The sequence below is a fragment of the Pan troglodytes genome, chromosome 6, assembly GCF_028858775.2.
Source record: "Pan troglodytes isolate AG18354 chromosome 6, NHGRI_mPanTro3-v2.0_pri, whole genome shotgun sequence".
NCBI lineage: Eukaryota > Metazoa > Chordata > Mammalia > Primates > Hominidae > Pan > Pan troglodytes.
In genome coordinates, this window is record NC_072404.2 from 30,457,531 (window position 1) to 30,477,876 (window position 20,346).

The window sequence follows — 20,346 nt, forward strand, 5'->3', positions numbered from 1 at the left end:
GGAGATACAAACAGGAGCTGGTACCATTCCTTCTGAAACTATTCCAAACAACAGAAAAAGAGAGACTCCTCCCTAACTCATTTTATGAGGCCAGCATCATCCTGATAACAAAACCTGACAGAGACACAACAAAAAAGAAAATTTCAGGCCAATATCCCTGATGAACATCGATGTGAAAATCCTCAATAAAATACTGGCAAACCGAATCCAGCAGCACATTAAAAGGCTTATCCACCACGATCAAGTTGGCTTCATCCCTGGGATGCAAGGCAGGTTCAACATGCACAAATGCATAATATAATCCATCACATAAGCAGAACCAATGATGAAAATCACATGATTATCTTAATAGATGCAGAAAAGGCCTTTGACAAAATTCAGCCCCTCTTCATGCTAAAAACACTCAATAAACTAGGTATTGATGGAACATATCTCAAAATAAGAGCTATTTATGACAAACCAACAGCCAATATCATACTGAATGGGCAAAAGCTAGAAGTATTCCCTTTGAAAACTGGCACAAGACAAGGATGCACTCTTTCACCACTCTTATTCAACGTAGTATTGGAAGTTCTGGCCCAAGAGAAGGAAATAAAGCGTATTCAAATAGGAAGAGAGGAAGTCAAATTATCTCTTTTTGCAGATGACATATTTAGAAAACCCCATTGTCTCAGCCCAAAAGCTCCTTAAGCTGATAAGCAACTTCAGCAAAGTCTCAGGATACAAAATCAGTGTGCAAAAATCCCAAGCATTCCTATACACCAATAATAGACAAAAAGAGAGCCAAATCATGAGCAAACTTCCATTCACAATTGCTACAAAGAGAATAAAACACCTAGGAATACAACTTACAAGGGATGTGAAGGACCTCTTCAAGGAAAACTACAAACCACTGCTCAAGGAAATAAGGACACAAACAAATGGAAAAACATTCCATGCTCATGGATAGGAAGAATCAATATCATGAAAGTGGTGATACTGCCCAAAGTAATTTATAATCTCAATGCTATTCCCATCAAGCTACCATTGACTTTCTTCACAGAGTTAGAAAAAACTACTTTAAATTCCATATGGAACCAAAAAAGAGCCGGTATAGCCTAGACAATCCTAAGCAAAAAGAACAAAGCTGGAGGCATCACGCTACCTGACTTCAAACTATACTACAAGGCTACAGTAACTAAAACAGCATGGTACTGGTACCAAAACAAATATATAGACCACTGGAACAGGACAGAGGCCTCAGAAATGACATGACACATCTACAACCATCTGGTCTTTGACAAACCAGACAAAAACAAGCAATGGGGAAAGGATTCGCTATTTAATAAATGATGTTGGGAAAACTAGCCATATGCAGAAAACTGAAACTGTACCCCTTCCTTACACCTTATTACAAAAATTAAGTCAAGATAGATTAAAGACTTAAACGTAAGACCTAAGACCATAAAAACCCTAGAAGAAAACCTAGGCAGTACCATTCAGGGCATAGGCATGGGCACAGACTTCATGATTAAAACACCAAATGCAATTGCAACAAAAGCCAAAATTGACAAATGGGATCTAACTAAAGAGCTTCTGCACAACAAAAGAAACTATCATCGGAGTGAACAGGCAGCCTACAGAATGAGAGAAAAATTTTGCAAGCTATCCGTCTGACAAAGGGCTAATATCCAGACTCTACAAGGAACTTAAATTTACAAGAAAAAAACAACCCCATCAAAAAGTGGGCAAAGGATATGAACAGACATTTCTCAAAAGAAGACATTTATGCAGCCAGCAGACACATGAAAAAATGCTCATCATCACTGGTCATTAGAGAAATGCAAATCAAAACTGCAATGAGATACCTTCTCACACCAGTTAGAATGGCAATCATGAAAAAGTCTGGAAACAACAGATACTGAAGAGGATGTGGAGAAATAGAAATACTTTTACACTGTTGCTGGGAGTGTAAATTAATTCAAGCATTGTGGAAGACAGTGTGGCAATTCCTCAAGGATCTAGAACTAGAAATACCATTTGACCCAGCAATCCCATTATTGGGTATATACCCAAAGGAGTATAAATCATTCTACTATAAAGACACATGCACATGTATGTTTATTGCAGCACTATTCACAATAGCAAAGACTTGGAACCAACCCAAATGCCCATCAATGATAGACTGGATAAAGAAAATGTGGCACATATACACCATGGAATAGTATGCGGCCATAAAAAATGATGAGTTCACGCCCTTTGCAGGGACATTGATAGAGCTGTAAACCATCATTTTCAGCAAAATAACACAGGCGCAGAAAACCAAACACCGCATGTTCTCTTTTAAGTGGGTGTAAGTTGAACAATGAAGAACATATGGACACAGGGAGGGGAACATCACACACCGATCCCTGTCGGGGGTTTGGGAGGCAAGGGGTGGGGGGATAGCATTAGGAGAAATACCTAATGTAGATGATGGGTTGATGGGTGCAGCAAACCACCATGGCACATTTGTACTTATGTAACAAACATGTACGTTCTGTACATTATCCCAGAACTTAAAGTATAATAATAATTTTTTTAAAAAAAGAAGAAGAAGCTGCAACAAGTTACCCAGAAGATCTAGCTGAGATCATTGATTCCAGTGGCTACACTTAACAACAGATTTTCGATGCAGACACAGCAGCCTTGTTTTGGAAGAACATCTAGAGCTTTCACAGCTAGAGAGAAGTCAATACCTGCCTTCAAAGGACAGGCTGACTCTTTGGTTAGGAGCTTATGCAGCTGATGACTTTAAGTGGAAGCCAATGCTCATTTACCACTCTGAAGATCCTAGAGCCCTTAAGAATTATGCGAATTCTACTCTGCCTGTGCCCTCTAACTGGAACAACAAAACCTAGCTGACAGCACATCTGTTTACAGCATGGTGTGCTGCATATTTTAACCCCACTGTTGGGATTTACTGCTCAGAAAAAAAGATTTCTTTCAAAATACTACTGGTTATTGACAACACACTTGGTCACCCAAGAGCTCGGACAGAAATGTACAAAGAGAGGAATGTTGTTTTCATTCCTGCAGACACAACATCTCTTCTACTCATGGATTAAGGGGTAATTTTGACTTTCAAGTCTTAGTTAAATACATTTCATAGGACTACAGCTGCCATAGATTTCGATTCCTCTAATGGATCTGGATAAAGTAAATTGCAAGCCTTCCAGAAAGGGTTTACTATTATAGATGCCATTAAGAACATTTGTGATGCATGGGAGAAGGTCAGAATATCAACATTCACATGAGTTGGGGAGAAGTTGAGTCCAGCTCTCATGGATGACTTTGAGGGATTCAAGACTTCAGTGGAGGAAGTCACTTTAGATGTGTTGGAAACAAGAAAACAAGAATTAGAAGTGGAACCTGAAGATGTGACTACATTGCTGCAATGTCATGATAAAACTTGAACAGATAAGGAGTTGCTTCTTGTGGAGGAGCAAAGAAAGTGGTCTCTTCAGATTGAATCTATTCCTGGTGAAGATGCTGTGAAAATTGTTGAAATGATAACAAAGGATTACAAATATTACATAAAGTTTAGGTGATAAAGCAGGAGCAGTTTGAAAGAATTGACTCCAATTTTGAAAGTTTTGCTTGGATAAAATGCTCTCAAACAACATTGCATGCTATGGAGAAATCTTTCATGAAAGGAGAGTCCATCAATGTGGCAAACCTTATTATTGTCTTATTTTAAGAAATTGCCACAGCCACCCAAGCCTTCAGCAACCACCACCTTGATCAGTCAGCAGCCATCAGCATCAAGACAAGACCTTACACAGGCAAAAAGATTTTGACTCTCTGAAGGCTCTGATCCTTAGCATTTTAACCTCTAAAGTATTTTTAAATTAAGATATGTTTATTGTCTTTTAGACATATTGCAGTTGCACACTTAATAGATCACCTTGTCATGTAAACATAACTTTTATATACACAGGGAAACAAAAAAATTTGTGTGACTTACTTTGTTGCAGTATTTGCTTTATTGTGGTTATCTTGAGCAGAACCTGCAGTATCTCTGAGCTATGCCTGTACAGCTAGTAGAATGTTGAAACCTTCAACTATAATAGTAGATTAACCTATCTCGTTTTGCAGTTCTGTCAGATTTTACCTCCCATATTTTAATGCTCTTTTGTTAAACACACATTCACTAAGATTGTTATATCGTCTCAGAGAATTAACTCTTATCATTATGTAATGCCTCTCTTTGTTCCCAATAATTTTTCTTGATCTGAAGTCTGCCCTGTCTGAAATTAATATAGCTACTCCAGTTTTCTTTAGTTAATGTTAGCATGATACACCTTTCTCCATACCTTTAGTTTTAATCTCTCTATATCTTTGTATTTAAAGTAAGTTTCTGGTAGACAACATGTAATTCGATCTTTTTTAAGTCACTCTGACAGTCTCTTTGTTTTTTTATTTTTAGACGGAGTCTCGCTCTGTTGCCAGGCTGGAGTGCAGTGGTGCCATCTTGGCTCACTGCAACCTCCGATTCCCTGGTTCAAGCAATTCTCCTGCCTCAGCCTCTCAAGTAGCTGGGATTACAGGCACGCCCAGCTTATTTTTGTATTTTCAGTAGTGACTGGTTTCACCACGTTGGCCAGGGTGGTCTCAATCTCCTGACCTTGTGATCTGCCCACGTCGGCCTCCCAAAATGCTGGGATTACAGGTGTGAGCCACCACATCCAGCCAACAGTCTCTTTTAAGTGCTTTAGATCACTGATGTTTACATGTTTGATATAATTTGATTAATGTCTTTCATACTGTTACTGTTTTGTATTTGTTGCCTGCTTGCCTGCCTGCCTTCCTTTTTTCCTTGTGTCTCTCACTCATTTTCTGTTTTCTCTGCTTTAACTAAACATTGTATGTAATTTCAACTTTTTCTCTCTCTCAGCATGTTAGACTTTAAAAAAAAAACTTTTTAGCAGTTCTCCTTGATTTTGCAATATACGTTTGCAATCTAATATACTTTCGAATAACACCATACCACTTACAGTGCAACTACCTTATAAATAACACTGTTTCCTGTCCCATATAATATTGCTGCCATTCATTTATTCATAAGCTATAATAATCAAATACATTGTTGTGAATAAAACTATTATCTATTAAATCAATTAGGAATAAGAAAAATAAAAGATTTTATTTTACCTTTTTTTCTCTAGCACTCGTCTTTATATCAACCCAAGTTTTGCACTTACATCATTTTCCTTCTTTCTGATGAATGTCTTTTTAACATTTCTTGCAAGACAGGTGTACTGTCTTGAAAACAAATATTCTCAATTTTTGTTGAAAAAGTCCTTTTTTTTTTTAACTTTTTTATGATAACTTTACTGGATAGGTAATTCCAGGTTGGTGGAGTTTTTTTTTTTTTTTTTTTTCTTTCAACATTTAAAGATTTCACTCTATTCTCTGCTTGCATGTTTCCTGAAGAGTTCAATATAATTCTTATGCTTGCTCCTCTGCAGGTAAGGTTCCCCCCCCCACCCCGATCTTTCAGTATTCTGTTTTTTATTTTCTGCAGTTTGAATATAATATACCTAGACTTAGAATTCGGGGTTTTTATCCTGCACAGTGTTCTATGAGTCTCGTGGATCTGTGGTTTGGTGTCCATCATTAATTTAGGAAAATTCTCAGTTTCGGATTTTGTAGCATTTGGGATTTTAGATTTTTGGATTGGGGATATTCAACCTATATTATGAATAATGCTGCCATAAACATTCTTGGACACACTTTTATGTAGACATAGTTTTTATTTCTCCTGGATATATATCTAGGTAACTGTGTTTCATTGAGGAATTGCCGGACTGTTATCCATAGTAGCTGTACCATTTTTTATTCCCACCAGTAGTGTACAAGAGTTCTAATATCTCTGTATCATCTTCAACACTTGTTATAATTTGATTTTTTGGTTCTTAACTGTCCTAGTGGGTGTGAAGTGGTATTTTATTGTGGTTTTGATTTGTGTTTCCCTGGAGACTAATGATATTGAGCATCTTTTCATGTGCTTATTGACCATTTGTACATATTTTTTGGAGAAATATCTGTTTAGATTCTTTGCCCATGTTTAAATTGAGTCATATTTATTTTTATTATGAAGTTGTGAGAGTCTTTTATGTATTCTGGGTACAAGTCTTTTATGAGATATATCATTTGCAAATATTTCTCCCATTATATAGATTATCTTTTTACTTTCTTCTTAGTGCCTTTTGAAGCACAGAAGTTTTTGTTTTTTGTTTTTTATTTTTATTTTTTTGAGATGGAGTCTTGCTCTGCCGCCCAGGCTGGAGTGCAGTGGCATGATCTCGGCCCACTGCAAGCTCTGCCTTCTGGGTTCATGCCATTCTCCTGCTTCAGCCTCCTGAGTAGCTGGGACTACAGGCGCCCGCCATCACACCCGGCTAATTTTTTGTACTTTCAGTAGAAACAGGGTTTCACCGTGTTAGCCAGGATGGTCTCGATCTCCTGACCTCGTGATCCATCCGCCTCGGCCTCCTAAAGTGCTGGGATTACAGTCGTGAGCCACCACGCCCGGCCGAAGCACAGAAGCTTTTAATTTGATGAAGTCCAAGTTGTCTTTTTGTCTTTTGTTGCCTTGTGATTTTGGTCTTATATGTAAGAATCCTTTGCTAAATCCATGGTCATGAAGATTTACCCCTGTGTTTCCGAAGAGCTTTATAGTTTTAGCTCTTACATTTAGGTGTTGGATCCATTTTAAGTTAGTTTTTTGTACACGATATTATGTTAGGCACCAACTTCTGTCTTTTACATGTGCTTCTCTAGTCCATTTGTTGGACTTTCAAATGGTGTTTCAGCACCATTTGTTGAAAGGAATATTTTTTCCCCATTGAGTGGTTTTGGGCACCTTTGTCTTAACGTGCAACAGTTGGCCACTGACATGTGGTTTTATTTTTTTACTTTCAATTCTATTCCATTGATCTATAGATCTTTCCTTGTGGCAGCATCATGTTTTGATAACTCTTGTGTAGTACTTTTTGAAATCAGGAAATGTAAGTACTCCCATTTTGTTCTTTTTCAGGATAGTTTTCACTGTTCTGGATCCCTTTGCAACTCTATAAGAATTTTAGAATCAGTTTGTCAATTTCTATAAACATGTCACTTAGGATTCCAATAGGCATTGCATTGAATCCGTAGTTCGTTCTGGGGAGTATTGCCATCTTAACAGTGATGTCTTCTAATCCATAAACATTTATTTAAGTCTTTAATTTCTTTCAACAATGTTTTATAATTTTCAGAGTGTAAGTTTTGCACTTGTTTTGTTAGTTATACTCCTAGGTATTTTATTCTTTTTGCTGCTGTTATGAATGGATTTGTTTTTTAAATTTCATTTTCAGATTTTTCATTGCTAGTGTATAGAAATATAATTGATTTTTGTATATTGATCTTACATATCTTGCAACCTTGCTGAACTTATTTTTTTATTCAAATAGTCTTTTAGTGAACTCCTTAGGATTTTCTAAATACAAGGTCATGTCATCTGAATATAGACAGTTTTATTTCTTTTTAACCTGAATGGCTTTTTTATTTTTCTTGCCTAATTGTCCTGGCTATAACCTCCAGTACAAATGTTAAATAGAAGTGATGAGAGTGGACATCTTTGTCTTGTTTCTGCTCTTAAGGGGAAGTATCTAATCTTTCACTAGTAAATATAATGGAAGTTGTGGGTTTATACTGCTATCCTATACCTTGATTTTTTGCATAAGATTTTATATCAGTACCTGTGTCACAACTTTGTTCTTTGTAAATGTGACATAATATTTTATTTTATGGATATGTCAGGTTTTTTGAGTCAGCCTGCTGATATTTAGATGGCCTTTTTCTTACAAGTTATGCTGTAATGTGTAATCTTGCTACATGTTATTTTGTACACACACACACACACACACACACACACACACCTTTTTAGGATAGATCTGAAAAGAATCACTGTAAGGCCGGGTGCGGTGGCTCATGCCTATAATCCTAGCACTTTGGGAGGCTGAGGCGGGCGGATCACCTGAGGTCAAGAGTTCGAGTCCAGCTTGACCAACATGGAGAAACCCTGTCTCTTCTAAAAATACAAAAATTAGCCAGGCATGGTGGCGCATGCCTGTAATTCCAGCTACTCAGGAGGCTGAGGCAGGAGAATCGCTTGAACCCGGGAGGTGGAGGTTGCAGTGAGCCGAGATCACATCATTGCACTCCAGCCTGGGCAACAAGAGCAAAACTCTATCTCAAAAAAAAAAAAAAAAAAGTATCACTGTAATTTAGGTGGATATGGTGAATTTGCTTACCAGTGTATGTTCCCACTAGAAAAAATATGTCAAAGTGCCTGTCTTCTCCCATATTCTCATTAGCATGATGTGTTATCAGAATTTTTATCTCTGCCAATCTGATAAAGAGAAAAGGTATTTCATTATAGTTTTAGTTTGTACTTCTGAGTGAAGTTGTCTTTTCATATGTTTAAGAGATATTTGATACACAGTAGGTGACTATTGCAAATAACTATGTAATACATATTTCAAGATAGCTAGAAGAGAAGATTGTGAATGTTGGCATCCCAAAGAAATAAATATTTAAAATAATGGATATGGTAATTACCCCATTTGATCATTATACTATGTATATACATGCATTGAAACATCACATTGTACACCATAAATATGTACAATATGTATCAATTAGAAATATAAAATTAAATTTTTAAAGATAGGTTCCTAAATTTTTCTTTCTGTGAATTTCTTTGCTGAAACTCTTCACCCAGTTCTCTTAATGAGTTGTTGATCTTTTTCTTATTGATTTGTAGAAGTCCTTCGTAAGTAGGGAAATTAGCTTTCTGTCTTGAATATGATTTGTGTTTTGACCCTAGTTTGTCATTTGTATTTTGACTTTGTCGATTTTTGATGAGAAATTTAAAACGTTCATTAAGTTAATTTTATTGGGCCTTTTTTGAAATAATGTATGTATCTTTCAGATTTTGTGTTATAGTTAGAGAGATCTTTCCCACTCAAAGGTTATAAAAAGGTTATTTTGTATTTCCTCTGAATACTATTAAAGCCAAGCTTTTAAAATGTTCTTTTTTCTTTTAAAAATTTAACAGATTCCCTTTTCTGGCTTCTTGACATCTGTGTGGTTCTCCTGATTCTACAGATATATCTAAGAGAAGCTCAGCAGTGCTATTTAGAAGTTTCCTGAGTACCTTGATATGTAACTTATCTAATCTCGGAATTTGTATTTTGGTTAACTAGGCAATTTCTGATATGTTCTTTACTCACTAGAGAATTCCATTCTGATTTACTTACACTTACTCATCTTTTTTTTTTTTTTTCAGAGCAAAGCTCATCCTTTTTGATATAATGTATGCAGAAACAAAATAGAAATTGAGTTCTCCATTCTCTCTGTCTCATTTCTACTTTCTGCTCAAAAATTCTTTTTTATTTTTGAGTATTAGTGAGCCTGTGTTGATCTTGAGTTTTAGGTCTCTAGAATAAAAGAAGAGGGTGGTGCTTGATCACAGCCAAACTTATTTCCCATTTACTTAGCTTTTTCAAGAAATAATAAGTAACTACTACATACATAGCTCTTTTCTCAAAAGATAGAAACAAAATTTATGATATGGTCCTTGTGTTTTAGAAAGACCAGGTTTCTACACATAACAATAATATGATTGTTATTAGAAAATAGTATTTGTCACTTTAGATATAGCCCACAACTTTTGTTTGCAAGCATGGTTGGAGTGTCCTTGAGTGAAATATCCAGAAGTTCTGAAAGAACATTTTCTTCTCTGAAGTTCATTTCTCAAAGGTGCAGTGGTGAATAAAATTCTCAGAGCTGGATATTTAAGAAGGCTAGGCCATATTTGTATCAGCTGCAAATACTCAATGCCAGTCATAGAATGTTCTTCCAACCACTTGTGGCAAGTGAAATATATTTTTATTGAGTTATGCTAGTGTTGCAATAGTGCTCTTTAATTTAAAAAAAGAAAACAAGATTTATTTATTTAAATAGTATGTGGCTCACTTGCTCCTCTGGTTATTTTTTTGTGTGTGTTTCCTTTGTCTTTTTTAGTTTGATTAGTTAAATTTAAGTTGGTACTTGCCTCTTGAAAGCTAATAAAAAAAATCTGACCTTAAAGTGAATTAGAGGTTCCAAGTTTTTGACATCTCAGAGCTTAAAAAGCTATATATTAATAAATGTGGACCTGCATTTGCTTTCTTAGAAAAAGTAAAATTGATCCCAGTTGAATCCAAGTATGTTGGTTTTCCATGTTAATATATTTATAGCTGCCGTTTCTAAAAAACCTTTTTTTCTCCCTTCAATTTCTGTATTTTCTAGTGAGATTCTCTTCTTCCATAGAACCAAACTGTGAGGCTGATATGAAAAAATCTTCAGATTTGTTTGGGTTCTTTTTCTAACATGATTCTGCCTTCTCACATGACTCTCCCCTGACCCCCAACCCCTTGCCATTAGTCTTTCCACATTCCTACTTCTCCTCACCCAATTTGGAAGCATTAGGTTAATACACATACTAAGGAATGGAGTTTTCAAGTCATTGATCATTTCTGTTCCTTTACTTCTCCTAAAGTCCTGAATTAAACCAAGGACTACTGTTGTCTAAAGTACTGTTGCTGATCATATAACATTTTCCTGAAGAAATAAATGGTTTTTGTAGCTCTTACTTAGAGCAAAGGAGTGAAAGTCAAAGGGACAAGTGGTATTCTGAACCATAGAAGTATAAAATAACTGTGAGGATAGATACGGTGTAATGGAATTAACACATCTAGACTGGAAGAGCCATGCTAATCAGCAACAACTAAATTAGACTGACTGAGATGTATGTCATACATTTAAGTGAATGAGAATAATGCATCATTTATTGGATTGAATAATTAACTGCAATTTAATGTTAGAGTGGCTCTCTATATAAAGATGAAGTAAAGTAAGCTTTAGTAGATGAGAGTTCAAGTCTTGGTATTAGACTACCTGAGTCTGCCATTCACCAGTAATGTGAACTCACGCAAATCACTTCACCTTTTTTTGCATCAGTTTCTTCGTCCATAGTGTGAGTATAATATACCTACCTTTGCTGAATACACACACACACACACACACACACACACACTACTTAGAATATAGTATCCAACGCAGAAAAAAAAGCCCTTCAATAGATGTTAAGGTTCTTTCCTTCCTTTTTTTTTCCTTTGAAGCTTTCTTTTTATACTACGTTAAAAGAATTGGAGTATTACAAGGTTAAAGATGCTAAATCAGGTAGTGGCTGTTTATTCCAGCAAATATTTCTATCTAAACAATTGGCAATTCTAGCTTATCTCATAAGAGTTAACTAATTCTGTAGATTATTTTCTTTTTTTTTTTTTCCGATGGTGATAGTCTTTTATGATAAATATTGAGTGTCCTCATCTTCTCATCCTTATCTGGCTTGTATTATATGTTCAGAAAATTACAAATTTACCCGTTTTCATTTTTTGTGGCATTTTCTAGTCTAATTTTTTTTTTTTTTTTTGAGACGGAGTCTCTGTCACCCACGCTGGAGTGCAGTGGCATGATCTTGGCTCACTGCAACCTCCGCCTCCTGGGTTCAAGCAATTCTCCTGCCTCAGCCTCCTGGGTAACTGGGATTACAGGTGTCCACCACCACGCCTGCCTAATTTTTGTATTCTTAGTAGAGATGGGGTTTCACCATGTTGGGCAGGCTGGTCTCGAACTCCTGAGCTCAAGTGATCTGCCCATCTTGGCCTCCCAAAGTGCTGGGATTACAGACATGAGCCACTGTAGTTTAATTTTTTTAATCTAAATCTCATAAAACTTCTTCCTCTATTTCAATTACTTTTGGTCTTTTGATATTTTTCTTTTTGTTTAATAAGAGTTTTTTCTTCTTTCTCGGTATTTCATATGACTTTTAGAATTTCTTCTTTTAAGGTCTTTCTTTAAAATCTTGCTTGATATATAGCTTTCTTTTCCACTTAAGAACTTATTTTACTCCTGTGAATTACCTAGAAAAAATAGATTTAAGCAAGAAAAATTGTCTTTTAAAAATTAGAATGTTTTATTTGGACTCTGAAGGATCCACTCTATGGTAAAAATAACATCTAAAGTATTATAGTTTAGGTATCTGAAAAAGTTTAGTTGATACTGTTACCACTTGAAATGTGGATTTTTCTTTAGCAATCCTTGAAATGGATCTTAAAATATAAGATTTGCTATCTTACATGGTTTTGTTTATGAATTAAACTTTAATAATTACGCTTTTCCTGTCTTCAGAATTATATAGCAACCATTTATCAGAAAAGCAAGGAATGCTTAAAAGTTGGAGCCGCTTAGTGTTCATTCTCAGTTTGAACTTAACACTCGGCTTTACTCCTGCTATGAAAGGATGATTAGAATTACTTTCGTCCGGGGGCGGTGGCTCATGCCTGTAATCCCAGCACTTTGGGGGGCCAAGGTGGGCAGATCACGAGGTCAGGAGATCAAGACCATCCTGGCTAACATGGTGAAACCCTGTCTCTACTAAAAATACAAAAAATTAGCCAGGCTTGGTGGCGGGTACCTGTAGTCCCAGCTACTTGGGAGGCTGAGGCAGGAGAATGGCGTGAACCCGGGAGGCAGAGTTTGCAGTGAGCTGAGGTCGTGCCACTGCACTCCAGCCTGGGCAACAGTGCGAGACTCCGTCTCAAAAAAAAAAAAAAAAAAAAAAAAAAGAATTACTTACTTTCTGTGACAGTGTGGTTGATGGTCTATTTTCTGTGGAAAAGATTGTGAGATTAAGAAAAAAACAACTTTACTTATAAAGACAGATGATCATTTCCCTGATTAAATTATATAGTCTTTTAAAATCCAGTTTAAGGGCCACTTGCTCTAAATTGACTTTTTTTTCCACTGATTTTCAACATTGGAAGATAGGAGCTTCCAGATTCTGGGGTTTCCAAAATTATTTTTATCATTTTAAAAAATATTAACATATAATTATTACATTCCTATTCCTTGTTTTTATTATGCTTAATCATTTATTTTAATAAAATGTAACAATAACATCTAGAGTTTGAGCCTTGACCCTAGGAAGTCGTTAGGAAATTCTCTTGGTGGTAAGGGACTGTAATAGGTTTTGTAAATAGTTAGCTGACTTGTCCTGTTTTTTCATGGTTTAGTTATAAAAATGAGTTTTTCATGACTTTCAGGATAGAACTAGAGGCCAAGATTTATTATATTGCATGATATACTTACTGTAAAATCTATATATTGCCTCTGGTTGAAATATTAAATTTGGTTTACATGAATTAAATCTCCAAGTAATATATTTTAAAACTTTACGAAAAAGAAATAAACCATGGTCTGGTGCAAATAACAAATAAGTATTACTACTTTAATATACTCTTATTTTCTCAGGCTCATGAGAGGCTAGAAGATTCCAAACTAGAAGCTGTCAGTGACAATAACTTGGAATTAGTCAATGAAATTCTTGAAGACATCACTCCTCTAATAAATGTGGATGAAAATGTGGCAGAACTGGTTGGTATACTCAAAGAACCTCACTTCCAGGTAACTTTCCCTATCACTCAACTCTCAAGTTCCCTGTATTCCCAAAGTATTCTCCTTTACTTTCCAGTTTAAGGTGATGTTTTCTTCAAAGATTATTTAGGGCTATAATAGGTAAGTATGTAAATTCCAACCTTGTTATTTTAATGTCCTCATATGCTGAGGATATATAAAGAGACATATGTAACTATAATGCTACATAAATGTACACTGTTACAGAAATACATCACAATGGATTTTTCTTTGTGCCATTAAAGAAAACAACCTTAATTCACCATCAGACCACATGCTGGAGCCATTTTCCTCACTATGATAATGGACTTTTTTCTTCCTCACTCCCATTCTGTTTCTTAGTCAATACTTTTTAGTATTGCTTCTCAAGATTGTTGTGCAGTCAGTGACCATGGAACATAGAGAGCTGTGAAGTATAGAAACTACTGTATAACCATAATCTCCACAGGTACAGAAATAAGTATGATTTTAGCAATGGCCTGTACCAATAAAGAGTTCATCAGTTTTACAAAGAAGAGTGCATTTCAGAAGAGAAAAGACAGGAAAGATTTCTTGTAAACATATAATAATTAAGACAGTGTGGTATTGGGGAAGGTGTTAGAAAAATTAACTCATTGAAAAGAATGGAAATCCCCGATAAATACATCCAGCCGTATATGGTAACTTGATTTATGACTGGGACACTGCATTTTCGTGGAAAAAGAATGGTGCTGGGATAGAATAAAGTAAATGTCACCTGCTTTCCCCTGCAAATCTTAGCACTGAAAATCAAATGGTAACAGCCTTTTGCTCTTTCTCAGCCAAAGATTTTATGTGACTCTTCAACAATGTTACTGCAAAATATGAAGGTTTATAGTGAGATGGTTCCGACATAAATTAGTGTCTTAGGTACAAAAGAAATATGGACACATATCTCAGAGACATCTCCTGTGCAGGTCCCAGTTGATTGAGTCCTTATAAAGGCATACTGAGTTATTTGGACTTTATCGTAAGGACAATGGGAAACTTTAGGTGTGGAGGGGGAAATGAATAGGAAAGGAGGATGGGTTGGGTATTAACCAGGGAAAGGTCAGGTTTGTGAAATGAGATGGTTAAGTTCCAAGGCAAGAAATTATGATGGCAGTACGTATAGATAGAAATTTAAAGACTTTCAAGTTTTAATGAATAAAATCAACAGGATATAGTGATTGGTTGCATATGACAGTTGTAGAAGAGAGATGTGGGAAGTTGATAACACAATTTATGACTTAAACGATGGCTGTTCAATGAGGTAAGGAACACTAGAAGAAAATGTTTTGGACATACTTATGTTAAGGAAACTGGCCACCTTTGGTTTGTGATACATTGGAAGCATCTAGGTTTTCAGGAATGCTACTTATTATTAGTAAATATTTGTAATTTAATAAATATATAAGCACATACATTATATGAAGTGTAGCATATAAAAATTTTAGAATACAGCAAATAAAAATACAAAAATGAAGACATTGCTTTTCTTCTACCCAGATCACTATTGTACTCTTAGCGCATATTCATCCATATTTTTCTATGCACAAATGTACATATATAATTTTTTTTACTAATTTGAGATTTTGCACAAACTGTTTTAACTTACTCTTTTTTTAAGTTATTGATTTCTAATTTTCCGTTTCAGTGAACTTCCATCTCATATAATACACACACCATATTCAGACTTCTCCATTTGATACCACAATATTATTTACAGGTGGTTTGTACATATAAGTGTCCAGTTTAGGTCCATGTGTGGCAGCTGGTTGCACCATACCTTTTCCCCTTGATTATGACATTGACCTATTGAAAAGACCAGGCTATTGTCCTGCAGAATGTTCCAGCCCCCGGATTTGTTTAGTTACTTCCCTGTGGTGTTGATATTATTTCTTCTATTTCCTATAAACAGAAGTTCTATCTAAAAAGTTGATGATTCAAGTTGATTATTTGGAGCTAGAATACATCTTAAGTGATACGATGCAACATGAATTAAACTACATTAGAAGATGTCTAATACCTTTTGGCCCACCACAGGGCTGAGATTGGTCCTTTGATTAAAGGTGGTGATGGCCTAATCCTTTCTTTGATTACTGGGAAGTAATCAATTGTGTTTTTATCTTAACATTACACAAATTCTGTTCTCTATCAACCGTGTACCTACTGATGAACACAAGTTAATAATCCTTGCCTAAATCAATATTTTCTTTTTTTTTTTTTTTTTTTACTTTTGTTTTAGGATTAGGGGTACATGTAAAGGTTTGTTACATAGGTAAACACATGTAATGGGGGTTTGTTGTACATATTATTTTACCACACGGATATTAAGCCCAGTACCCAATAGTTATCTTGTCTGTTTCTCTCCCTTCTCCCACCCTCCCCACTCAGGTAGACCCCAGTCTCTGTTTTTCCCTTCTTGTTGTTCATAAGTTCTTACCATTTAGCTCCCACTTACAAGTGAGAACATGCATTATTTGGTTTTCTGTTCCTGCATTAGTTTGCTAAGGATAATAGCCTCCAGCTCCATTCATGTTGCCACAAAAGACATGATCTTATTTTTATGGCTGCCCAACCTCATTGATCTTTTGAAAGGTTTTTTGGTATTCCATGGTGTGTGTGTGTGTATATATATATATCACATTTTCTTTATCCAATCTGTCATTGACAGGCATTTAGGTTGATTTGTGTCTTTGCTATTGTGAATAGTGCTGCAATGAACATTTGCATGCATGTCTTTATGGTAGGAAGATTTATATTCCTCTGGGTATATACCCAGTAATGGGATTGCTGGGTCAAATGGTAGTTCTGCTTTTAGCTCTTTGATGAATCTCCATACTGCTTTCTACAGTGGTTGAGCTAATAGACATTCCCACCAAGAAGGTACGAGTGTTCCCTTTTCTCTGCAACCTTAACAGCATCTGGTATTTTTTGACCTTTTAATAATAGCCATTCTGACTGGTGTGAGATGGTGTCTCATTGTGGTTTTGATTTGCGTTTCTCTAACGATCAGTGATATTGACCTTTTTTTCATATGCTTGTTGGCCACATGTATGTCTTCTTTTGAGAAGTGTCTGTTCATGTTCTTTGCCCACTTAAATGGGCAAAGAACTTGTAAATTTGTTTAAGGTCCTTATAGATGCTGGATACTAGACATTTGTCAGATGCATCGTTTGCAAATGTTTTCTCACATTCTGTAGGCTCTTTACTCTGTTGATAGTTTCTTTTGCTGTGCAGAAGCTCTTCAGTTTAATTAGATCTCATTTGTCAATATTGGCTTTTGTTGTGATTGCTTTTGATGTCTTTGTTGTGAAATCTTTGCCCATTCCTATGGCCAGGATGGTATTGCGCAGGTTGTCTTCTGGGGTTTTTACATTTAAGTCTTTAATCCATCTCAAGTTGATTTTTGTGTACTATATAAAGAAGGGGCTGAGCTTCAATCTTCTGCATATGGCTAGCTGGTTATCCCAGCACCATTTATTGAATAGGGAGTCTTTTCCCCGTTGTTTGTTTTTGTCAGCTTTGTCAAAGATCAGATAGTCGTAGATGTGCAGCCTTATTTCTAAGCTCTCTTTTCTGTTCCACTGGTCTATGTGCCTGTTTTTGTACCAGTATCATGCTGTTTTGGTTACTGTAGCCTTGTAGTATAGTTTGAAGTTGGGTAATGTGATGCCCCCAGCTTTGTTCTTTTTGCTTAAGATTGCCTTGGCTATTCGGGCCCTTTTTTGGTTCCATATGAATTTTAAAATATTTTTTTCTAGTTCTGTGAAGAATGTCATTGGTAGTTTGATAGGAATAGCATTGACTCTGTAAATTACTTTGGGCAGTGTAGCCATTTTAATAATATTGGTTCTTCCTATCCATGAGCACGGGATGTTTCTCCATTTGTTTGTGTCTTCTCTGATTTCTTTGAGCAGTGTTTTGTAATTCTCATTGTAGAAATCTTTCACCTCCCTGGTTAGCTATGTTCCTAGGTAATTTATTCTTTTTGTGGCAATTGTGAATGGGATTGCCTTTCTGATTTGGCTCTTCCTTTGGCTGTTGTTGGTGTATATGAATGCTAGTGATTTTTGTACATTGATTTTGTATCCTGCAAAATTTGTATCCTTCGGAAGGATACAAAGGACTTTGTATCCTTGGCTGAAGTTATCAGCTGGAGGAGCTTTTGGGCTGAGACTATGGGGTTTTCTATATACAGAATTACATCATCTGCAAACAGAAATAGTTTGTCTTCCTCTCATCCTATCTGGATGCCCTGTATTTGTTTCTCTTGCCTGATTGCTCTGGCTGGGACTTCTAATACTATGTTGAATAGAAGTGGTGAGAGAAGTCATCCTTGTCTTGTGCTGGTTTTCAAGGGGAGTGCTTCCAGCTTTTGCCCATTCAGTATAATGTTGGCTGTGGGTTTGTCATAGATGGCTCTTATTATTTTGAGGTATGTTCCTTTAATACCTAGTTAATTGATCATTTTTAACATGAAGGGTTGTTGAATTTTATTGGAAGCCTTTTCTGCTCTATTGAGGTAATTATGTAGTTTTTGTCTTTAGTTCTGTTTATGTGATGAATCACATTTATTGATTTGCAAATGTTGAACAGACCTCGCATTCTGGGGATGAAGCCTACTTGATCATGGTGGATTAGCTTTTTGATGTGCCGATTGATTTGGTTTGCAAGTATTTTGTTGAGGATTTTGGCATTAATGTTTGTCAAGGATATTGGCCTAAAGTTTTCTTTTTCTGTTGTGTTTCTGCCAGGTTTTGATATAAAGATGAGGCTGCCCTCATAGAATTAGTTGGGGAGGAGTTCCTCCTCAGTTTTTTGGAATAGCTTTTCTGTAGGAATGGTACCATCTCTTATTTGTACATCTGATAGCATTCAGCTGTGAATCCATCAGGTCCCAGGCTGTTTTTGGTTGATAGACTATTTATTACTGATTCAATTTTGGAGGTTGTTATTGGTCTATTCAGGGAATCAATTTATTCCTGGCTCAGTCTTCGGAGGTTGTATATGTCTAGGAATTTATCTCTCTTCTAGGTTTTCTGGTTTGTGTGCATGGAAGTGTTCATAGTAGTTTCTCATGGTTGTTTTTATTTCTGTGGGTTCAGTAGTAACATTCCCTTCATCATTTCTAATTGTGATTATTTGGCTCTCCTCTCTTTTCTTCTTTATTAGTCTAGCTAGTGGCTTGTCTATTAATTTTTTCAAAAACCCAACTCCTGGATTCGTTGATTTTTTTGTTGTTGTTGTTTTAATTTAATTTAATTAATTTTTTTTTTTTTTTTGAGATGGAGTCACTGTGTTGTCCAGGCTGGAGTGCAGTGGCACGATCTCGGTTCTCTGCAACCTCCACTTCCCAGGTTCAAGCAATTCTCCTGCCTCAGCCTCCCAAGTAGCTGGGACTAGGCAGTCACGTGCCGTGACACCCAGCTAATTTTTGTATTTTTAGTAGAGACAGTGTTTCACTATGTTGGCCAGGCTGGTCTTGAACTCCTGACCTCAGGTGATCTGCCCACCTCGGCCTCCCAAAGTGCTGGGATTACAGGCGTGAGCCATCATATCATGCCCAGCCTCATTGCTCTTTTGAAAGGTTTTTTGTGTCTCAGTTTTCTTCAGCTCAGCTCTAATTTTTGTTATTTCTCATCTTATTCTAGCTTTTGGGTTGTAAATCAGAATTTTCATTAGAGGTTGCAAAATGACGTTTTTCTGTTCTACATTATTAGCTAGTATTCTTCCATGATGTAGAGCTTCTCATCAACTGGGCTGCTTAGTGCATTTCTACTGAAGAGGCAGGAATGTACTTGATCCTTCCTTTTACTAAGTTTCAAAGTGAAGAACTGTTTAAAATTGCAGTTTCAAGTGGTAACAAATGAGTTTTTTCAGTCTATTTTTTTAAATAGCATTGTGGATCTATGGATTTTTTATTCAGTGTTTTAATCTTTTACAATCCCTACTTTTGATTTTCAAATTGCCATGACTTTGACGAGTTGTGGGCAAATTTTTACTATAAAAATCTGAAGCACATGAGAGTTCTGAACTAGAGATAGAAATTTAAGAGTTGTCAATGCATAAGTAGTGGCTCAAGTCACAGGAGTAAATGAAACTGCCAAAGGAGGATATAGGGTGGAAAACTAAGCAGCGCAGGTTAGCAACTTCCAGCATTTATAGGAAGAATCCTTACATATGGATTTATGAGTTGTTTTATTGAATTTTTTTCTCCAGTGTTTCACAAATTGTTTTATGAAATGACCAGAAATTACCAATTATCCTGATTGCTTTTTTCCCGAACCTGTTAATATTTGCTGCTTTCTATTTTGATTTATTGTTTTTGAACTTGAATTCTATCCAGCCCCTCAAGAATGTTAACTTATCTTTATGTTGAATATGCACAGTTGCAGTAAAAATTATTCTTTTTTTTTTTTTGAGACAGAGTTTCACTCTTGTTGCCCAGGCTGGAGTACAATGGTGCAATCTCGGCTCACTGCAACCTCTGCCTCCCGGGTTCAAGCAGTTCTCCTGCCTCAGCCTCCCGAGTAGCTGGGATTACAGGCACACACCACCACGCCCAGCTAATTTTTTGTGTTTTTAGTAGAGACAGAGTTTTGCCATGTTGGCCAGGCTAGTCTTGAACTCCTGACCTCACATGATCCACCTGCCTCGGCCTCCCAAACTGCTGGGATTACAGGCATGAGCCACCGCGCCTGCCCTAAAAATTATTCTTTTAGGATAAGAAATGAAAAAAAATTAACATTTTAGTATTAA

The 20,346-nt window shown here is 36.2% G+C and overlaps 1 protein-coding gene across 25 annotated transcripts in view; it reads left to right on the forward strand.

The window, feature by feature from the left end:
* PALS2 (protein associated with LIN7 2, MAGUK p55 family member) overlaps window positions 1–20,346 on the forward strand; it is a 114,297-nt gene that overhangs the window by 54,665 nt on the left and 39,286 nt on the right. For all 25 annotated transcript variants that reach the window (XM_009452527.5, XM_054687199.2, XM_016956872.4 and 22 more), the window contains 1 exon segment: window positions 13,423–13,575. In XM_009452527.5, the coding sequence (XP_009450802.1) occupies window positions 13,423–13,575 (153 nt within the window).